At 45.0% G+C, this 19221-nt stretch overlaps 1 protein-coding gene across 2 annotated transcripts in view; it reads right to left on the bottom strand.

Annotated features, from left to right (window-relative positions):
* Positions 1-275: 275 nt before the first annotated feature.
* RTN4IP1 (reticulon 4 interacting protein 1) overlaps positions 276-19221 on the bottom strand; it is a 51705-nt gene continuing 32759 nt past the window's right edge. For both annotated transcript variants that reach the window (XM_070376527.1, XM_005898199.3), the window contains 4 exons: positions 14201-14337; positions 10960-11143; positions 7673-7765; positions 276-403 (listed from right to left, as the gene is read on the bottom strand). In XM_070376527.1, coding sequence (XP_070232628.1) covers positions 296-403; positions 7673-7765; positions 10960-11143; positions 14201-14337 — 522 coding nt within the window. In that variant the 3' untranslated portion in view covers positions 276-295. The remainder of the gene's footprint in view (positions 404-7672; positions 7766-10959; positions 11144-14200; positions 14338-19221) is intronic.

Below are 19221 nucleotides of genomic sequence, written 5' to 3'. Positions count from 1 at the left end.
TGTCCTTACTTACGTGCGTGTCCCTTGCGCTTGGCACAGAGAGAGCTTGGCAGATGGGCAGGCGCGGCAGGTGATGGGAGAAAGCCCTGGGCAGAGCAAGGGGATGGCCGAGGGTGGGAGTGTGGTTATAAAATCTCTATGCCTGGCTCAGAAGATGGAAAATTACTGGCAAGGAGTGTGTTTTTTATATCATGGAACTTGCAGTCTCATCTGGAAAGGGATGGCTAGAAAAAAGCTGGGGCCTGCAGGCACTCACCGAGTAAGAGAGCCAACAATCACCAAACTGAATATTTATTTAAACAACGTTAATGACGGTCTTTCCTCGTGCATGTCCCCTTTCTACCTTCAGGAAGGCTTCTGGAACTTTAGAAAATGGAAAGGTTTTTTCAATAACTGGCTGAATCTGTAAAACACAAGAAAGGTTGACCGGTGGGTAAGAAAACCTACATCGCTCACCATAGATAACCTAGTTTACGTAGGTACTTCGTTTCTTGGCGTCGTCAGCCAGGCCGCCCTCTCTCGGGTCTGTGTGGCGCCCCCAGTCAGGAGCTCACAGTGGGCCGGGCCACAGCTGCACTGCTGCACCTCCCACCTCTCAATCTCCTATAATGCAGCCCACCCGACCATCCGCCTTGCTCCTGCTCCACACTGTGGCAGAGCCCCTCCACAGCATCCAAACCCGGCACCCGGTAGCCACCAGCATCCTGACCTCAGCCCTCTGCAGACCCCGACTCTCCAAAACGGGTTACTTGTCTGAGTGTGGGCTGCGTGTGCGTCTCCTCTGTGACATCTACCGCGTGTCCAGCCTAGGTCTCACCCAAGCCTGCCTGACCCATGGTCTGCAGTGTGTCCAGAGGACCGGTGTGGCCTCTTCAGACTGCTTGCTACAGCTGAATGCACATCTCAGCCACGCTGTCCTGTGTGGCAGACATCAAAGAGGGCATCCGAAGATTCCTGCTGTGCAGGTAGTGCACAGGATAGGGATAGATTTCATAAAGTTTGTTAACTATTCAGCATATCTACTTGAGCAAAGCTGAGTGCATCGTGGAACAGGCCACCTCTTCTGTATCCCCTACAATACCCAGCACAAGGTTAGGCACACAACAGGAGCTTAATAAGTGTCACTAAGGTGAAAACTAGTAGGATAACTGGGAAGCGAGTGTCTTTGGGGGCCCACCTGTGGCTGAAGCTCCCCTGGGGGCTCTGCTGAGCTGCAGGGCTGGTTAGAATTTACGGGAACACCAGCTCATAAAGGCTCGAATGCTGCTGGCTCTGTGTGGTGCATCGTTAGCGCTGCCAGCAATTGCCTTTGAAACTGGGACCAGTTAGCGCTCGCTCTCCCCACACACACATCTGACTGAACTCATCCTTTTTAAAACTTCAAGCAAAAATCAGTAACCATCCACTTGGCATCTCAGTGAACTATCTCCCACTGCTCCACGGGCAGGCATCAGTTGTCAGAAGGCATGAGCTTACATCTTGTGACCCTTTTACAAGAGAAAGAAGTATATGCTCTTGTGGTATTCAGATGGGCTTTCCTCTTGTGTGAATTTCACAGCCCCACCACCAGAGAGCATCTCAGACCCCCAAAGTTCCCTTCTCCAAAACGCTGACAATTTTTTGTACTTATGAACCACGATAAGCTCATAATAACAGCACCAGCATGGGCTGTCCTCACCATGTGCCAGGCACTCTAAGTGCTCTATGTTCTTTACCTCATTTAATCCCGACAGCCACCTTATGAGGTAGGTACTGTTATTATTCCCTTTTTACAGATGGATACGTTAAGGCACAGTTATATCACCAACATCACATGACTGTTGGGTGGTAAGACAGGCTTTGAGCTGGTACCAGAGTGTCTGCTCTCCCCAGTCTACACTAAACTTTCTGTACATCATCAGCTGCTTTCTATATCTACTCCTAAAATCTTAAGGGGAGAGAAAGGTAACCAAGGATTATATGGATTCATCACAGCCTGCATCTTGACTGGCCTGCCAGCCATGTTAATGTTAATGGACCATGTTAATTGGCCATGTCAGCTCAGGATCCAGGCTGTGTCCAGGTCACTGACATAGCCCAAGCGTGGTCCCTAGGCCACCATTCCCATTGCACCTATGGAGGACACCACTGGCTTATAACTGCGGCCCTCCCCAGCAAGCTGAGCATGATCTCAACACAGCTGCTGCTATGAACAGAACAGATTTGAGCCAGCCTGTTGGAGGAAACCTACTTGCTTGTCTGGTAGAAGAGTGGAAAGCATCCAAGCTGTTCCAGCATGTCCCACCGGGAACCTTCTGAACCCAGCCGCTAGGACACTGCTTTCTGGATGCTGATTACCTGAAAAGGAATCACCTGAATGCATGCTTAAAATGCAGAGTTCTTGGTCTCCTGTTAGACCAACTCCATCAGAATCTCTAGGGGAGAAGAGTTTTCTGCACGTCAGAGCGGGAATCACTACAACCTTTTGCCTTATGCTTAGGGTTCCTGACTTGTGTCAATCAGGGGCACATCCACCCACTCCACAGAGGCTGAGCATCTTCTAAGTGCCAGGCGCTGACATAGAGCAGCACACAAAGCAGGCACCTGAGAGAGAAATCAAGAAAGGAGGCAACAGGGACTGACTAATCACGGAGCAACCACAGCAGCGTTATGGGAAGCCACCCCAGAATGAGGGGCTGCCTGGCAGGCTCCACCCACTTTAGAACCTGGCCAGAGACGCAGAGTCTGAACTGATGACCCACGCAGCTGGCAGCGACGGCACACTTTAATCTGGCTGGTCAGGCCCATTGTGGCGGATAATCCCATGGGGCTGACTGGGGCATAACGGGCATTCAGCTCTTCCCGAAAGTGACAATGAAGAAGAGGCTTTCAATGAACAGACAGGCAAATGCCACTGCTGGCTGAATGTGTGACATCAAACAGAGATTAACAGCATAAAGAGGCAGTGTCTATGCGCAGCCTCACACCAGACCCAGAATGCTTGTTTGTGATGGACAAAGGGATCAGAGCAAAAACCCAGAGAGGGGAAACAAAGGTTAACCACGGCACGGTGGGGATGCTGCTGCAATGACTGCTGCAGCCCAGCCCACGCACGGAGCCCTGGTATAAAGTGGCGGGCTGCACACTGCACTTGGGGGCGATGCAGGCACGCAGGGATCAAAGCTGACTGGGAGCCCACGGCTGCGGCATTCCAGCATCCCAGTCTCAGACCCAAATCCAAGCTCTCCTGATGGCCGTTCCCTTCCTTAAACAAAGGGTACACAAAGCCAGGCCCTGACATCCTTCCCTGAGAACAGGACCATGGGAGGAACCTCGGGCTCCCTGGAGCAGCCCGGGAACACTGCTGTCAGCAGCAGTTGGGAAGCCTCCCACCTCCGAGGCAGAAACCCTCTGGCTGAGAGCTGGTGGGGAGGGGACGCCCCCAGGCAGGCCCAGTGGCCAGGGGAGGCTCTCCCTCAGTCCCCACTTCCCCGCAGGAATCACTGAACAGTAGAGTCCAAAAGAGGTGGGAGGAGTTGGGGGGGATCTCTGAGCCAGCCTGCTGGACAGATTAGAATCTAAAGCGCATGTGGTTACGGACTAAGTTCAAGGTCAGAGCTCTTAGCAGAGGAGCAGAGTGAGGATCCCAGACCCCCGATGTCATCACTGCACAGCTTGGGGACACTTTGGGGAGGGAACTCTGAGTCTGTCACCTCTTCCCCAGACCTTCAGCTACAGCCTCTACCAGGCACAGAAACTGACCTCAGAGTGTGGGGAGTAGAGGGGACAGAGGCCCAGGGTGACCTAAAGCCCTTGGCATGATCCCAGTCCACCACCGGGGGACAGGCCCAGGGCCCACAGCAGGGGCGGCAGGGCCGCAGCTGACCACCACCTCACGGAAAGGGGTAGCTCTGAGTTCCTCCACAGGGCCAGGACTTCCAGAGTCAGGATGAAGGGGGAAAAGGAAGCTTAACCTAAGGAGATATGAGGAAGGAAAGGGTGGGCTTTGCTCAGACTTGCTATTGCTGAACTCCTTGGCCCCAGATGGAAAACTCAAGGCTGGAAGATAGGAGGTGCGATTAGGAGGTGAGATGGGAGGGGGAGGGTGCAGGAAGAGGCTGCTCCCCAAGGGAGTAAACATACCCATTCTGGAAGCATCCCAGGACTGTCCCTAGGCCCCCTTGAAAAAAGGCACTCAGAGCCAGAAGGTAAGAGGAGAAACTCGGCCTGCATCTCCCCACAGAAACAACTTCAGACGCATCTGAAGAACTTCAGCAGCATCAAGGCTATGATGTCCATGAGGTACCTGCCACATCTGGCAAGACAGCGCTCTCCTGGTGGTCCCGGAGACTCAGTCCCTAACCACTACATTCTTTCTATGGGGGAGAGCGGGAATCCGGTTGCAAGTAAAGGAGTTTAAAGCTTTGGAATACAGTTCATTGCAAAATTAGGGCCCAGCCATTCCAAGAGGGGTCTGGAAAATCATCTGCCTCAGAACCTACGGCACGCTCCACAGCTGTCCTGGCCAAAACCGTGCCAGAGCCACGTGTGGCGATCTGCATTTAAGCAAAAGTAGGGGAAATTAATAATCTGCTCCTTCAGTAGCACCAGCCACATTTCAAGTGTTCAATAGCCACATGTGGCTAGTGGTTACCACACTAGGCAATGCAGAGAGACCATTACCATTCACTGCAGAAAGTTCTAGTGAACAGTGCTCAGGATGCAACTCAGCGTGGCCAACACATCTCTCCACACCCTACTGAGCAAAGCAAAATGGCTACCAGCCCTCAACAGTTTTGAATTAAATAAGTTCCATAGGGACTATGCTGATGCTGGCTAAAATAAATAAACCAAGATATGAACAACATCACTCAACCAAGACATCTGGTTGGTCACCTAGGCTCTTGAATGGACCTGTGGACTCAAATGGCCTTAATAACACACGAAGAACACAGGTGGGCATACACATACTCAGGAAGATGAAAGTGTCCAAAGGATCCCATACTTGAGCCCCAGGCATCGAGTTCCCCTCCTCAGGAGCAGAGACCAATAGTTCAAGTTTCTTTCATGTCTTTTGATGTTTCACGCATTGTGGTAGGCACCCCAACACCAACAGTTAGCTAAGAAGTATTAAGAACGGGAAATGTTTATTTTGTTTAGAAAATGCCAATAAACTTCAGGCATAAGGCACAATTTCAGTTTCAGCCCATTAAACTCAACGTGCTAATTACCTGTTACATGTACAAAAAAATCATGCTTTTGTTTCACCCTATGAATCACAGAACATCTTTGGAATACCCGAGAAACTGGTAATGGTGGTAGTCTGACAAGGAGAAGCTCCATGACTGAGGGACAGGAGTCAAAGGAGATCCTGTGAGATAACTTTTCCTACCTTTTGGATTTAGAATCTTACAAATGTATTACTCATTCAAAAACTTAAAGCATTTTGAAAGAGTAGGCTCTTCTAGTTCATGGCTGCACACTGTCAAATAACAACTCCAGGTCGTCTATTGGACACCTGCTAATTAGATTCATCAAGCACTCAGCCAAAGCCTGGAAGGATCTTCCATGTCCTCATCCAATTTAAGCTTTACTAACCACATAATACGTAAGTAGACCGGTTCTGTTATCCTTTCCAATTTTCCAGTGTAGATAGGCAACGACATCTCATACCCACAACAAAGCAGGATGCACGGGACAGCTGACCTCTTTGTGGATCCAGGGTCACATATCAACCACCACAGTCCCAGAGCCCTTCATGGTCAGAAATGAGCCCAAACGGCCCTGGCGAGAAGAGGATCAAAGGCCAAAGGACCACCTCCTCAGTCACCCTGGAGGAGGACATGACACCCAGAGGGCATCTTTATTTATTTCTGCTATGTCCTCTTTTAGCCATGCCGCCTCATATCTACCAGATTTAGTGGGGACACACACACAAGTCACCTCTCTTCTCTGTTGCATAACTAGTAATTTCTAGATAGAGTCACAATATTTCGAACACAAAAGAGTGATGCTAAGCATGTGGTCAGTCTGGAGCAGATGTCAGGACAAGTGTGGTGACTTCCAGAGGACTGGGACCCTCTACGGATGGGGCTCCATTCAGCACTATGTAGAACTATGGGCCATATTATCTGATGACAGCTCACCTCCTTCTTCCTAGAAGTAAAATAAGCCCCTCTGGGGGATGTGCGGAGAACCCTACAGAGAGGCACTCGATTCCAGTCATGACAAGGCTGTCCCTGTTCACCCAGTACACGTCAACACTTAGAAATCTGAGAAAAGGCATGCAAACTCGGGACCAAAATATTCTGGAAAGAGTAATGAGCCACTTTCTATCGTAGCTTCCATGCCTGTGATAGTACAACAACAACAACAAACTAAATGCACAAAAAGCAGCCAGTAATTTCCTAAAAACATTCTTTTCCAAAACCAAAGCGCAAAGATGAAATGAGCCAGCGAGGGGCAGTTGCCAACACAGGAAAACCCATCTCAAGAGGCTCTTTCCGCATGGCTTAGCAAGGATCACGGGCTGTGCCTTGCTCCAACTCTCTCCCTGCCCAGCATAAAATGACAAGGACAGGTCAGTTTTAAGCTCAAGTCCCAAATCAGCTTCAAGCACTAAGCACGCAGCTTCATGGTGGGGAGGGAAAAACGCAGGACTGGGTCAGGAAGTATGAGCTCTGGTCCCCCTTCTGCAAACTTGAACGTGTCCCTTTATCCTTTGAGCCAGTTTTCTCATCTATAAAATGATAATCATTGTATCTATGACCTCATGCAACCCTCAGGGTATATAATTTTCCCCATTCTGTAATTCCATATTAATTTCTCAATAAAAATCATAAATATCAGCACCAGAATATGAGTTTGCCTTCTGGGTTATTCTTCCAGAGATGGCATGTCTGGGCCATGAAACCGCGTGAGAACTTAACCGAGCAGGTGGTAGCCGAGGAGTCTTTCTCAACTTCCGTCAACCCTGAGAGGCCTTCTGACGCCCAAAAACTGGGCTTCAGAGGGCAGTCCCTCACCATCAAGTCAGGACAGATTCAAAGAGAAACACCAACCAGCTGTCTCCACCAAAATCGCCATCAATTCTGAACCATTTCCTGTGCACTGACCCTCTCAGACGTACCATTCATTTGCCATTGATTTCATTACACTGGCCTGGGAACAGGAGACCTGGCGACCCAACCTACAGTCCAGTTCTACTGAGGCTTAGAGTCACAGTGTTTGTTCCCCTTGCTCATCTGGAAATCTGCTGGCCTCCAAAGCAGCCACACCCTCAGAAGCTCAAGCAGCAATTCAGCTGTAAACTCACGAGGCTATCCCCACCTTTGTGCAATGACTGTCTTCACAGTACCTTTTTTTCAGGACCATTATCAAAATGTTAGCAGCCTAGCTGTAGATTCCGGCTCTACTGCCATCTAACCAAGTGTTTCTGAGAAAAGCATATAAGCTCTCTGGGCCTGCCTCTCATCTTAAACCTGGGGGCTGCCCTACATGGCATATGCTCTTTCTCACATGCAGCCATCTGTGGCTATGGTTCCCATGGAGACAGAGCCCCAAACGCAGCACTTGAATTTGGCATATCAGGCAGTGTGGACACGGGCTGAGCCTACCTCTGTAGAGCTCCCACTGACTGGGCTTGCTAGGAAGGTCACCCAGGTGAGCAGGGACACCCTGGCAACACACTTACCTTTCCTGCCTCCACCAGTTCCGCAATGTCATCTAGACATGGACCGCTGGCCATGAAAAAGGCCCAGCGATAATGGACTCCTTGCCAGAAATGCTAAAAAGAAAACAAAACGTCAAATTTCAGAAAGGAAGAAATCTGACTAAATGCAAATTTAGGGAAACGTATTTCCTGGATGACTAAGACAGACAAACTGCTTTCCCATCTCATGCTGCCACAGTGAGCTGTACACCAGCATGGCGATGGACAGACAATGGATGCTCATGAATGTTTCATAACTGAGTGAGCGAACAGAGATATACCCATGTGAACTTGGGCTTCTTCCCCACGTTGTGACTATCAGGCAAGCAAGCACAGGAAAGCTCTTTTTCAAGGGCAGTCTCACTAGTCTCACACACTCGGTTTCTCCCCTAGGAGATATGAGGGGCTGAGACCTCTAGATTTTCCCTACCAAGGTGTGAATAAAGCCCCAAGGCACCAGAAAAGAGGTTTTACCTAATTCAGGAATGCTTCAAGGGCATAAGGCACCAAAATATGATCTTAGACAAGAAATCCAATCACAATTATTTTTTTTTTCTGGCTCCGAGGAATAAGACAGTTTTAAAAGCAAAACGAAGTGTAAAGTTCCTCATGCGTCATGGCTGGACCTTCCCCTAAAATTACACGGAGTCCCAAGTCACTGAATGCTATGATGGGACAAAATGCCCCCAGATGAAGATTAGCAGAAGTCTTATACCAAGAAGGTTCATGACCACTCTACTGCCATACCCACTTTTATTATTCTTCATGTCGGAGGTAGGATAAACCATTATCAAAACAGCAAGTGAGCTGAGGTTCTCTGTGATACCTCAATGACCCTCCCAACTAAACGTCATCAGATGAGAGTGATCCAGAGGTAGGATAGGGCCAGCCAGTGTCCACCTGCCGCCTCCCTCCCCACACCTGCCCACCACCATCGGGCGAGCACAGGCTTTCTGCACTGAGCTCACGACTGCCTCACATCTCAGCATGACGATCAGCTACCATCTTGGCATGAAGCTGGCAGGGGCGGCAGAACTCTCCTGCTCTGCCTCAGGGCTCGATGGTTGTGTCACGTAGGTCAAGTTACCTCTTTCAGCCTGTATCCTGGCCTGTAGCGTGGAGGCACCACCACCTAGCTGATGGGGATGTTGGAGGGACTAAATGCGAATGTATGCAAAGTATCTGACACAGGAAGGATTCGACAAGTATTTATCTAGTGCTGAAAGTAAAGCTTGCTGAGGAAAGACTGGGGCAATGCAAACCAGTCTTTAAGACCGCGGAGAAACAGACAAACCCAAGCTGCTGTCAAGGCAACGGATGTGCCCAGAATGGCTTACTGGTTTGGCTGAGTGACCCCCTAGCTCATCGTCCAACCTGGAACACTGTTAAGAGTTAAAGGGGTCACTGGTAATCATTATCCCAGGACCACAGATGCAAACAGAGCCAAGCTCACCCTAGAGAAGGTATGACAAGCCCTTGGAGTAGCAGGGCAGAGCCCAGGCTGACAGAAGTCTCCAGATGGTACGCTCTTGGCTCAGGGCACTCTCAGTATGCCATTTAAATACTATCATCTCCTGTGTGTGTCATAGCATGAAAGAGGTCAGGAAGCACTGGTCTAGGGAACTAACTAAAACAAACAAAACCAAATTTGAAGGCTCAGGCAGCTAGACAGGAGGCATTGTTTGTCCCAAGCTTACAGCAGGTCCAGTTAATTATATTCACAGGAGACCTGTTCATGTACTTCTCCATAAGGACTGGCCTTATCAACTACAATTAAAACATTCTGGTAACTATTCAGGGTTTTAAAGAAGGAACAGCGATGGTCACAACTGCTGGATCTACGGATCTTCACGGCAGGTTGCTCTGTACAGTGAAACTTTTGGTCTGCAACAGCAGAATTTTATATTCTGCTCTAAGGGATCTGTGGTTTCTTTTTTTTTCCAGGCCATTACAGGAGAGAGTAAACCAAAGCAGGCAGGCAGTACAATGAGGCTTTAACTGTGCACATTCTCAGGAAGACATCAGAAACTACTTAAAAGGTTTTCGCATGAGATTACCACTATCATCTTTCAAGAAAGGGAAAGGGAAAATGAAGAGAACTAGGCCTATTTTACTCTCAGAGGACAACTCTGAAGCTCAACTTGTTAGCGGTCTCCCTGGAATACCAACTGTGAAATCTTACGGAAAACTTAAACTTATATGCTAAAGCACTTGGGAAGCCTGGGTTTGATGAAAAGGGAAAGAAGAGACAAAGGACAGCTGAGACTCCGCTCTCCACAACAAAGCGCCCTGTGGACACTGCTCCCGGGTGCTGTCTGAACCAAGTGAAAGGAAGAACCTGGAGCACGCTGCCGGCTGGTTCACTCCTGTCACCCAGACCCAGTTCCTAAGGACTGAGCAGCATCTCCTCCATCACGGCCTTTCTTCCCCACCGCTAAGGACTCAGTACAGAGCATTCGAGAGACTTAAAGTCCTAAACTCCACCCCCAAAAGCTTCCAAATTAATTTCTAGAATCAGGAAAAAGCTGAAGATACTTATTGAGCCAGTCGCCTTGCAAATATGGGGCAACACTTTCCTGCATTGGAGAAGGAAGTGGTAACCCACTCCAGTGTTCTTGCCTGGAGAATCCCAGGGATGGGGGAGCCTGGTGGGCTGCTGTCTATGGGATCACACAGAGTCGGACACGACTGAAGCGACTTAGCAGTAGTAGCAGCAGTAGCTCAACATACAATCTTCTTACCCTCGAGGAAACTTCTATTGCCTTTCTCCTGAGCCTGAAGTATTTTGCCAAATTAAAAAAAAAAAAGCAAGCATGTATCTTTATTTTTTTATATCACTTATTCCATTTGAGGTACTGGCATATCCCATTGTTACTACCATGAAAACAGCCGGCTCTATGCTGTCTTAATAAAACTTCCACCCTCATACACAAGAGACTTATGTATTATGACAGAGAAACAGAGAGCGAGCCATCAGGCAGGTACTAGGCGTGCTAAGTTCTTCACATGGAAGATTTCATTTAATTCCTACAATACACAGTAAGGGAGACACCATGAGCTGGATTTCACAGGTGAAGATGCTGAGGCCTAGTGACACTAAGTCATTTTCACAGGCTACACAGCTACCAAAGGGGAGGCAAGAATTTGTACCCAGTCAGTATGGGACTCCAGAGTTTCTTTTCTCTTGGAGGAGAAAAGGCTCAGAGGAAGCCCAATCCCAGAAGCCTGAGGTGCCTGCTGGCTCACGCCAACCAAGACTCTACTCCTACCTTCAACGTCTTAGAACCCACGGTGACGCCCGTCTGTAGCATGCCGTCCGCGATGCCCAACCGGTCCATGTTCAGGAGGAAAGGAGTCACCAGAGTCACATACGTGGCTCCTGACCACTTCTTGAGGAACTTTAGAGCCCACGTTTCAGTAGATCCGCCAACATTGTCGAGGATAAAGTCAAACCTGGAGAGGAAGAACCATATCAAAACATCCTGGTCAGCCTTTACCCAGGGCTCCAAGCCGCCTTCACTCCCTCCGCCAGGGAGCTCCATGGTTTGTTTCCGCGACAGCTCACAAGCAACAGCTCGGACAAATGAGAAAAGGCACATCTACTTACTGGGTTTTCCCCAAGGTAAGTCAAATGTGATTTCTTTTTTAAATCACCAAATCATTTTATTTTCTAATACTTTAAGAATGACTTAAACAAGTGGTTTTCAACTGAGAGTGATTTTGGTCCCCAGGAGACATATTAGGCAATGTTTTGAGAGATTTTTAGTTGTGACAATTGGGCGAGGTGGTGGTAAGAGGGTACCAGCATCTGTAGGCCAGGGATGATGATAAAACATCCTAAAACACACAGGAAAGCCTCTCACCACAAAAAAAGTATCCAGCCCCAAATGTCAACAGTTGAGAAACTAAGGTTGCCAAGGCTGAGACACCTTGACTGAAGCTTTGTAGAGAACTGCAAAGCTATCCATCCAATATAAGCCACAGTACTCTTCAGTGCATGTGAATACTTAAGACAGGAGTGCATTAGATTTTGACCCACACAAGTGATTTGCTTTTATTCCCTTCACAATCAGATCTGCGTGCAGAAGCATCCTCTTCACCTTCTGGAATTTTCCTTTGGTTTTATGTACAACATCAGCACAATGCCTATAGAGAAATCAACAGCCTGCTCTCAACCTTCAGTTCTGCTCTAACATGCCAAAAATACCCATCATACTGCAATCCACAGGAACTAACAGATATTCAACTCCTTACATCTAACCTAAAATTGCTGTAATCACTACATTTTACTTAAAGGGGATAAAACCCAAAGAAGCTTTAAAATACTTTTGAAAACAAAGATCTATTTGGAGAATACATGCTTATACATCAAGCAAGTTAATAGAGGAATTCCTTTTCCATAAACCCTTTTTCCCTTCTAAATTCATCTGCATGAAGTCAAACATCAAACCTTCTAAAACCGACTTTGGCCAACTTTGTGGCCCTTGAGTTTTTCATGGGACTAAACTAAACAAGGGCAAATAAAAACGGAAGCATATGAAGTTCAGAAGAGTGACCTTACTAGATGATCCTTCTTATTAGGAAAAAAAGACTAACAAAATTCTTTTCATGAGTATAAGTTTCTACTTTTAAGTTCCTATTTCATTCCCAAATTTTAGATAAACAAATATGATGATACTTAATTTAGATAAAACTTAAGGGCAGCCTGAAACTGAAAGGCACTCAGTCATGTCCGACTCTTTGTGATCCCATGGAATATACAGTCCATGGAATTCTCCAGGTCAGAATACTGGAGTGGTAGCCTTTCCCTTCTCCAACCCAGGTCTCCCACACTGGAGGCGGATTCTTTACAAGCTGAGTCACAAGGAAAGCCTGAGAATACTGGAGTTGGTAGCCTATTCCTTCTCCAGCAGATATTCCTGACCCAGGAATCGAACCGGGGTCTCCTGCATTGCTTGTAGGTGAATTCTTTACCAACTGAGCTATCAGGGAAGCCATGGCATTACAGAGGGCAGCCTGGCATTATAGAATTGGCACTGCCTGAAAAAAGAAGTCCAGAGACCAGGCTGCAGACCTGGCTCTCCCACTAATGATGAAGTGGCATCATCCTAAGCATGAAAAATACTCCTAAATTCTCTGCCCTTTATGTTCTTGACTGTAGCATGACAGAGTAGGGCTGAAGTACTTCAAAGCCCTTTCCTGCTGTAAAATCCTAGGATTCAAATCTAAAAGGCTATTTGGAAAGAGGAACAAATTTATTCTAGGTGGATTAAGAGACTAACCTCCAGGCAGAAGCTGCAAAGATCAATTTTAACTAAGCAGTCATTCAAAAAATAACAGCCTGTGTTTGTGAGCTACTGAGGTTCTCTGACTGGAAAAGAGCAAACAGGAGGAGCAAAGCCGCTGGACAGAGCCACAGAGGAGCACAGTGAGGTGCAGAGGGGAGGCCGGCCTGTGTGCGTGCCCGCCTCCACCTGCCAGGGCTTCTCTTCTCTGGAGACAGACTTCAGACATGCATATCCTAAAGGGGGATAGCAGGCAGATGGTCACCTTGGCCTGTCTCCTGCTGCTGTTCCTAGAAGCAGCAGAAGAGAGATGGCTGGCTGACACTACTACTATGAGGAAGCCTAGGTTTTTCTCTCTCTTTTTAAACCTATGAAAATATACTTCTACTTAAAGTGAGCAGCAATAATTAGCTTCTGAAAACTAATTTAAGGGACTTTCCTAATGGTCCAGTGGCTAAGACTCCATGTTCCCAACGCAGGGGGCCTGGGTTTGATCCCTGGTGGAGAACTAGATCCCACATGCCACAATTAAGACCTGGCGCAGCCATATGAATAAATAATGTTTTTAAAAAACTAATTTAAAAAAGGAAAAATCTTTGCATCAGAAGTAGTGAAATAGCTCCTGAGACACCCTGCTGAAGCTTTGCCTGGGCTGAGTGAAGACGAGGTTCTGAAACACCTCCCTGTTTCTGCCTGAGCCACAGTCAGGAAGGATGGGGGCCTGAGAGAATTCCAGAGTCCGCTCCCACTTGGTATGTTCGGTCAAATAACAGCCTGGCGTTCAGGCACGATGACAACATCCATTACTGGTATCTACACAGCCTCTGCTTCTCTGAAACCCCCATTATAAAGGCAAGATACTAATCACATACGTCATGTACTGCTCTAGGTTCTACTCATGGTGACAAATGCCACTGGAGGGAATATACCTTCCAATACGGCCTTCTTACACACCAGCAGTAAAAGTAAGTTAACTTCAAAAATAGCAAAAGGCCAGGTAAGCAACATATTGTCCTCAGTACAAATCACAGTACATGATCGTGCTGTATTAACATCTGGAGGAAAAACAGAAACCGACCTAAATCACCTCCAGTGACACCAAGTGTTTTCACAGACTCTTCTCTAAGACGCCAACGTGGCGGTAAGGCCACCGAACCATCTCAGGCGCGCATCGCCCATCGTCCTTGTTCCACCTTCCCCATGGGCACCCTGTTTGGATACATACGGCTTTGAAGATTTCAACTGCGCTTCCACATTTCCAGATTTGTAATCGATCACATCATCTGCCCCAAGCTTCCTCACAAGTTCACTGGCGTCCTGGGAGCAGACTGCTGTCACATGCGCATTCCATGCTTTCATTACCTGCCCAAGAAGGAAAGAAAAGGGGAGGGGGGCAGGAAACTGCATTGAACAAAAACGAGTTGGCACCACATGGTACACATACATCAGCCTCTAGACAATTCTAAGTGCTTTGTCTTAACAAGAACTACAGGAAGCCATCTGCCAGAGGCTAGTAAAAATGATTAAATTTTTGTTCACAAAGAAAGATCCAAGAAACAGATCTCATTTTCCCTGGACGAGACAGTGAGTCACCTTAATTTCGTGAAGTTATAACCAATTCATTTAAAGAGGGGCTCAGAATCTCACCAGCATCAGAAAAGACAAAAGTTGATGACCTTAAGCTTAGCATTTTCAATGATGACAAAGGTAACAGGGGAAAAAACACCACGTCCTCAGAAAATAACCATTTCAAATGTATCCAGAGCATAAAAACACAACATCACTTCATTTGCGTCTCCACTAAGCAGAACCTTGAGTCAGACAACAGCATCAAAGCAATTAGGTACTGGGTAATAAGCGAAAGGTGCTCTTAAAAATAGGGGAAGAAAATGTGGCCATTTTGCTTCCAAAACATGGATCAGGTCCTCTCCTTTGGAGTCAAAAGACCTAAATAAATGGTTTATGGGATTTAAAATGCAGATAGTTTATATTTTAAAATAACTAGACAAATAAAAAGAAGGATTCAGGATTAAGTATCCAGAAAGCCTCATGCTCCAAAATTGCTGTCATTCTTTCCTACAATGGCAATTTCATACAATTAAAAGGGAGCCATTATCAGCAAAAATCTGAGAACAGCTACTTGATGTTCACTGAGAAATTTCCAAATGGACAGTTAGAGGTCATAACAAATTTGTTGTTTTCTCGTTCCTGTCCTCAGTATCAATTTCCCAAGCTTCCTTGATGTAAGTTATAGAGGTTCATTAGAATAAGCGAGATCCGTGTTCTGATCACTACTGAAACCCCACTCAGTGATACACACACAAAGGCTGGAGATCTGTTAACTACAAAGAAATAAAGGATTTAAAAACTATTCTAATCTTATCTAATTTCTCACTTTTAAAAAGTAATATTAACCAAGGAATATACCCTGGAAATCTGAGGAGGAATTAAAACATTTAAGCTGACATCAAATATGATATTTTATGTTTATGGGCCACAAACAGAGACAACTGAGTATAATGACATGTTGCTTTCAACATCGAGTCCTAAACTCAACTTATATATGTGAAGAATACAATCCAAGGTGAATATCTAGTATCTATAGAAAAAAGAAACTGACAAGAAAAAAGGAAATTGTGTTCTAAGCACCAATATTTAATTTGTGCTTCTCTTAAACAGTATTAAATACTCAGAATCTGTCACATCTTGAGAAGTTCAATAAATTTTTTTTCCAAATTTCTAGATTTTCCTCTCCTACTTAGAACTATCTACTATCACTGCTGTTGCTGACGTTCAGTCGCTTCGTCATGCCTGACTCTTCTGCAGCCCCATGGACTGTAGCCTACCAGGCTCCTCTGTCCATGGGATTCTCCAGGCAAGAATACTGGAGTGGGTTGCCATTTCCTTCTCCAGGGAATCTTCCCACCTACTATCACTGCACACTACTGAAAGGTTTTAAAGCAGCTTTAGATTTAAAAACAATTTTATGTAAGCTGTTAAAAATAAGAAGAAGAAATAACACAACCCAAGTACAGGAGACGTCTATAAGGCAAACAGTGCTCCGACAGGGACCGCAAGCTGGCAGTCACTCCAAGAGCCCTACACTGTGCCCTCTCCCTCCCAACAGGCATCATCACCCTGATACTTGGAGTAAATCACCTCCTTGCATTAAAAAAAAAAAAAAAAAGGTTTTATCATCCAAACATGTATTTCCTAGATACTACAGTTTAGTCTTGTGCATTTTAAAAATATGATTTCCTATTTTTTTTTTTTTTTTAACTATAGTCTCCTCTTCTACCCCACTTCACTTAAAATTTATCTGCGAAAGAATCTAGGCCATGTACCTGCAGAGCTTTTCCCTGGAAACTCTGGAATTTCTGCCTGCACACCTGGGACGGTTCCACATACTGCTCTGTCCTGTGTTTCCCATTTATGTCCTTTCACAATACTAAGAACAGCATCTGCGATTACAGAAGGCTGAGCATGTCTGCCTGTTCCTCTTTTTATTAAATCTCAGTGGTTGTCTGCTGGAGGTTGCAAAACGGTGCTACTCTCTATCTCCTGTTTTCACTTAGTAGTTGGAATACTTTTATAGAGAAACACCTCTCCTCATATACTACTTTGTTTATTCAGGTGTACAATTCATATAGAAAGGGCAAATAATTGTTTCCTTTTATTAGTTTATAAAATAATAAATTGGTTTCCTATCATCTTCCAAGTGACCACTTTTAAAAAAATATCATCATGAACTCATTTAAGTCATGGATTTAAAAATATTTGGAAGCTTTCATTCTTTTGTAACTATCATGACGATTTCTGAAGCTCAAATCGTCCTCTTTGATAACCTTTAGGAATTTCTTCAAGTTGGCTGCTAAGTCTTTTTGACATGACTCAACTAGTTTTTACTAACTTCTCATTCTTATACGTTTCATGCCATAGATCTGGAATCTGCCATTACTCCAAGGCCCTGAATTTTTGTGTGCATGTGAGCAATGGTATTTCAAGAGACAGTTTTGCATACACACATATAAGAAATAGCTCTTGAGTTCATTTTGATACTTTCAATTCAAACTCCAGACTATCAAGTTTTTACTTAACCTGTATTACATCTGTATCTTCTTTCTTGCACTACTAAAATCTTGATGGTCAAAGACAAAGGGGATTATAGAGTTAAAACATGCCATAAATACCCAACTGTTCTAGTGTATATTACACATATACCAGTCTCTGAATAATAGTACTAAAATCATCCCCAATATGATCAATGAAAGCATTCAAATAATTTTAAATTGCTTTCCCACTATTTCTTTTTAAAAATAGTTGTACTGTTTACTTTGTCAGAGTTACACACTGTACTCTCTAAGCCCTCATGAAGTTTTAGTTCTACAGGTAACTGTATATTTAACATGTACTACCAGTCCTTAGGGTTATGTCTCTCTAGCTATTTTAGTTTTCAGAAGCTCATATTCTAGTATATTTATCAGAAAGAGATCAGAAGAACATACTCCTCAAGTTCTTGCATGTTATTAACAGTTAGTATATGTCCTTTATTATACAGAGGCCAGTTGCACTGTATATAAAATTTTAGCATATTCTTTCTCAAGTGTCTTAAGTGTTACTCCAACTCCAGTCCCAGCATTAAAGCACTGTTATCAAAAAGTGCTAATAACCTAATTTTACTCATATGTCACCTTCTTTTTTTTTTAAAGACGCCCCGAAGTTTTCATTTTTCTCCTTTTCCTTAAAGGCCAGTAATTTTGCTAGTTTCCCTTGATACTGCTCATTCTGGATCCATGTTCTTCGATAAGCACTCCAGTCATTTAACATGTAATTTCAAATCATTTAACTTCAGGGAAATAGGGAAGTTTCTTGAATTACGGGTTTTAGCATTTGTCTTATTCCCTCGTTTTGGTTTTCCTCATCAGAGACTCTTATTGATACAGCAATTTTCTTTCCTATCTTCAATACATGACACTTTTCTCTTGATTCTGTCTTTATCTCTTCCTTTCTTTGCAATTTACAATTTTTCCTCTTTACACATAGTTTCTACTGCTGTGCTGCTGCAGTTTAGTCTAAAGTCATGTCCGACTTTTTGTGACCCCATGGACTTTAGCCCACCAGGCTCCTCTGTCCATGGAATTCTGCAGGCAAGAATACTGGAGGGGTTAGCCATTCCCTTTTCCAGGGAATCTTCCTGACCCAGGGATCGAACTCAGGTCTCCCACATTGTAGGCAGATTCTTTACTGTCTGAACCACCAGGGAAGCCCTCCTTCTAGTTTAGTCTTCTGTTATTTCTTTTTACTTTATTTCTGAGTTTTTCCAATTCTGATTTATTTTATTCATGTCTTTGTATTTTTAATGATCTTTTTAGCTTGTTTTGAAATTCCAGGTTTCATTTTGATATTTTCTCATGCGTTTTCCTTGTCTGTAGATACGTTATTCTACTCGTCATTCTTTCTTTTTCTCACAATAACTTTGTATGGGATTTAACCTTGATATTTTCCTATTAATCAATTGTTTAATCTAATTTAAATGTTTTTATTGTGAAACATAACACACAGAGAAAAGTGTGTGGAATATAAATGTACAGCTTAACAAATTATTACAAAGCAAACACTATCTTAAGGACTGCTCAAGATTAAGAACTAGGATACCTCACTTCCCCCTCCCAATCAAAACCGTCCTCGTTCCCTGAGAAGTAACAACAACTATCAGGTCTTTCACATAAGCCTCCCCTCACCTATTAAAAAACAGTTTTTCTATCTAGATAAACATCCTTAGACACTACTGTTTAGTTTTACTTGTCCTTGAGTATCACTAAATGGAATCATATAAGTTATACTCTTGTTTCGGACTTCTTTCTACTTGTTCAATTCATCTACTACATTGTGTACAACTAAGGTTTGCTTTTTTAAGATTTTTTTGATGTGGAAGACTTTTAAAGTCTTTATTGAATTTGTTACAATATTGTTTCTGGTTTATGGTTTTTGGGAATAGGGGCATGTAGGATCTTAGTTCCCTGACCAGGGATCAAACCCGCATCCCCCACATTGGAAGGCAGACCACTGGACCACCAGGGAAGTCCCCAGCAGTTTGTTTTTACGGCTGTGTAATACTCTAAACATAAGAATATATTGCAGTTCACTTTCCCATTTTGCCTGGAGAAGCCAATGGCAACCCACTCCAGTATTCTTGCCTGGAAAATCCCATGGATGGAGGAACCTGGTAGGCTATGGTCCATGGGG

The sequence above is a fragment of the Bos mutus genome, chromosome 9 (assembly GCF_027580195.1).
Source record: "Bos mutus isolate GX-2022 chromosome 9, NWIPB_WYAK_1.1, whole genome shotgun sequence".
NCBI classification, from domain to species: domain Eukaryota; kingdom Metazoa; phylum Chordata; class Mammalia; order Artiodactyla; family Bovidae; genus Bos; species Bos mutus.
The sequence above is the reverse complement of the archived record's forward strand: the minus strand, read 5'-3'. Positions and strand labels throughout refer to the sequence as shown.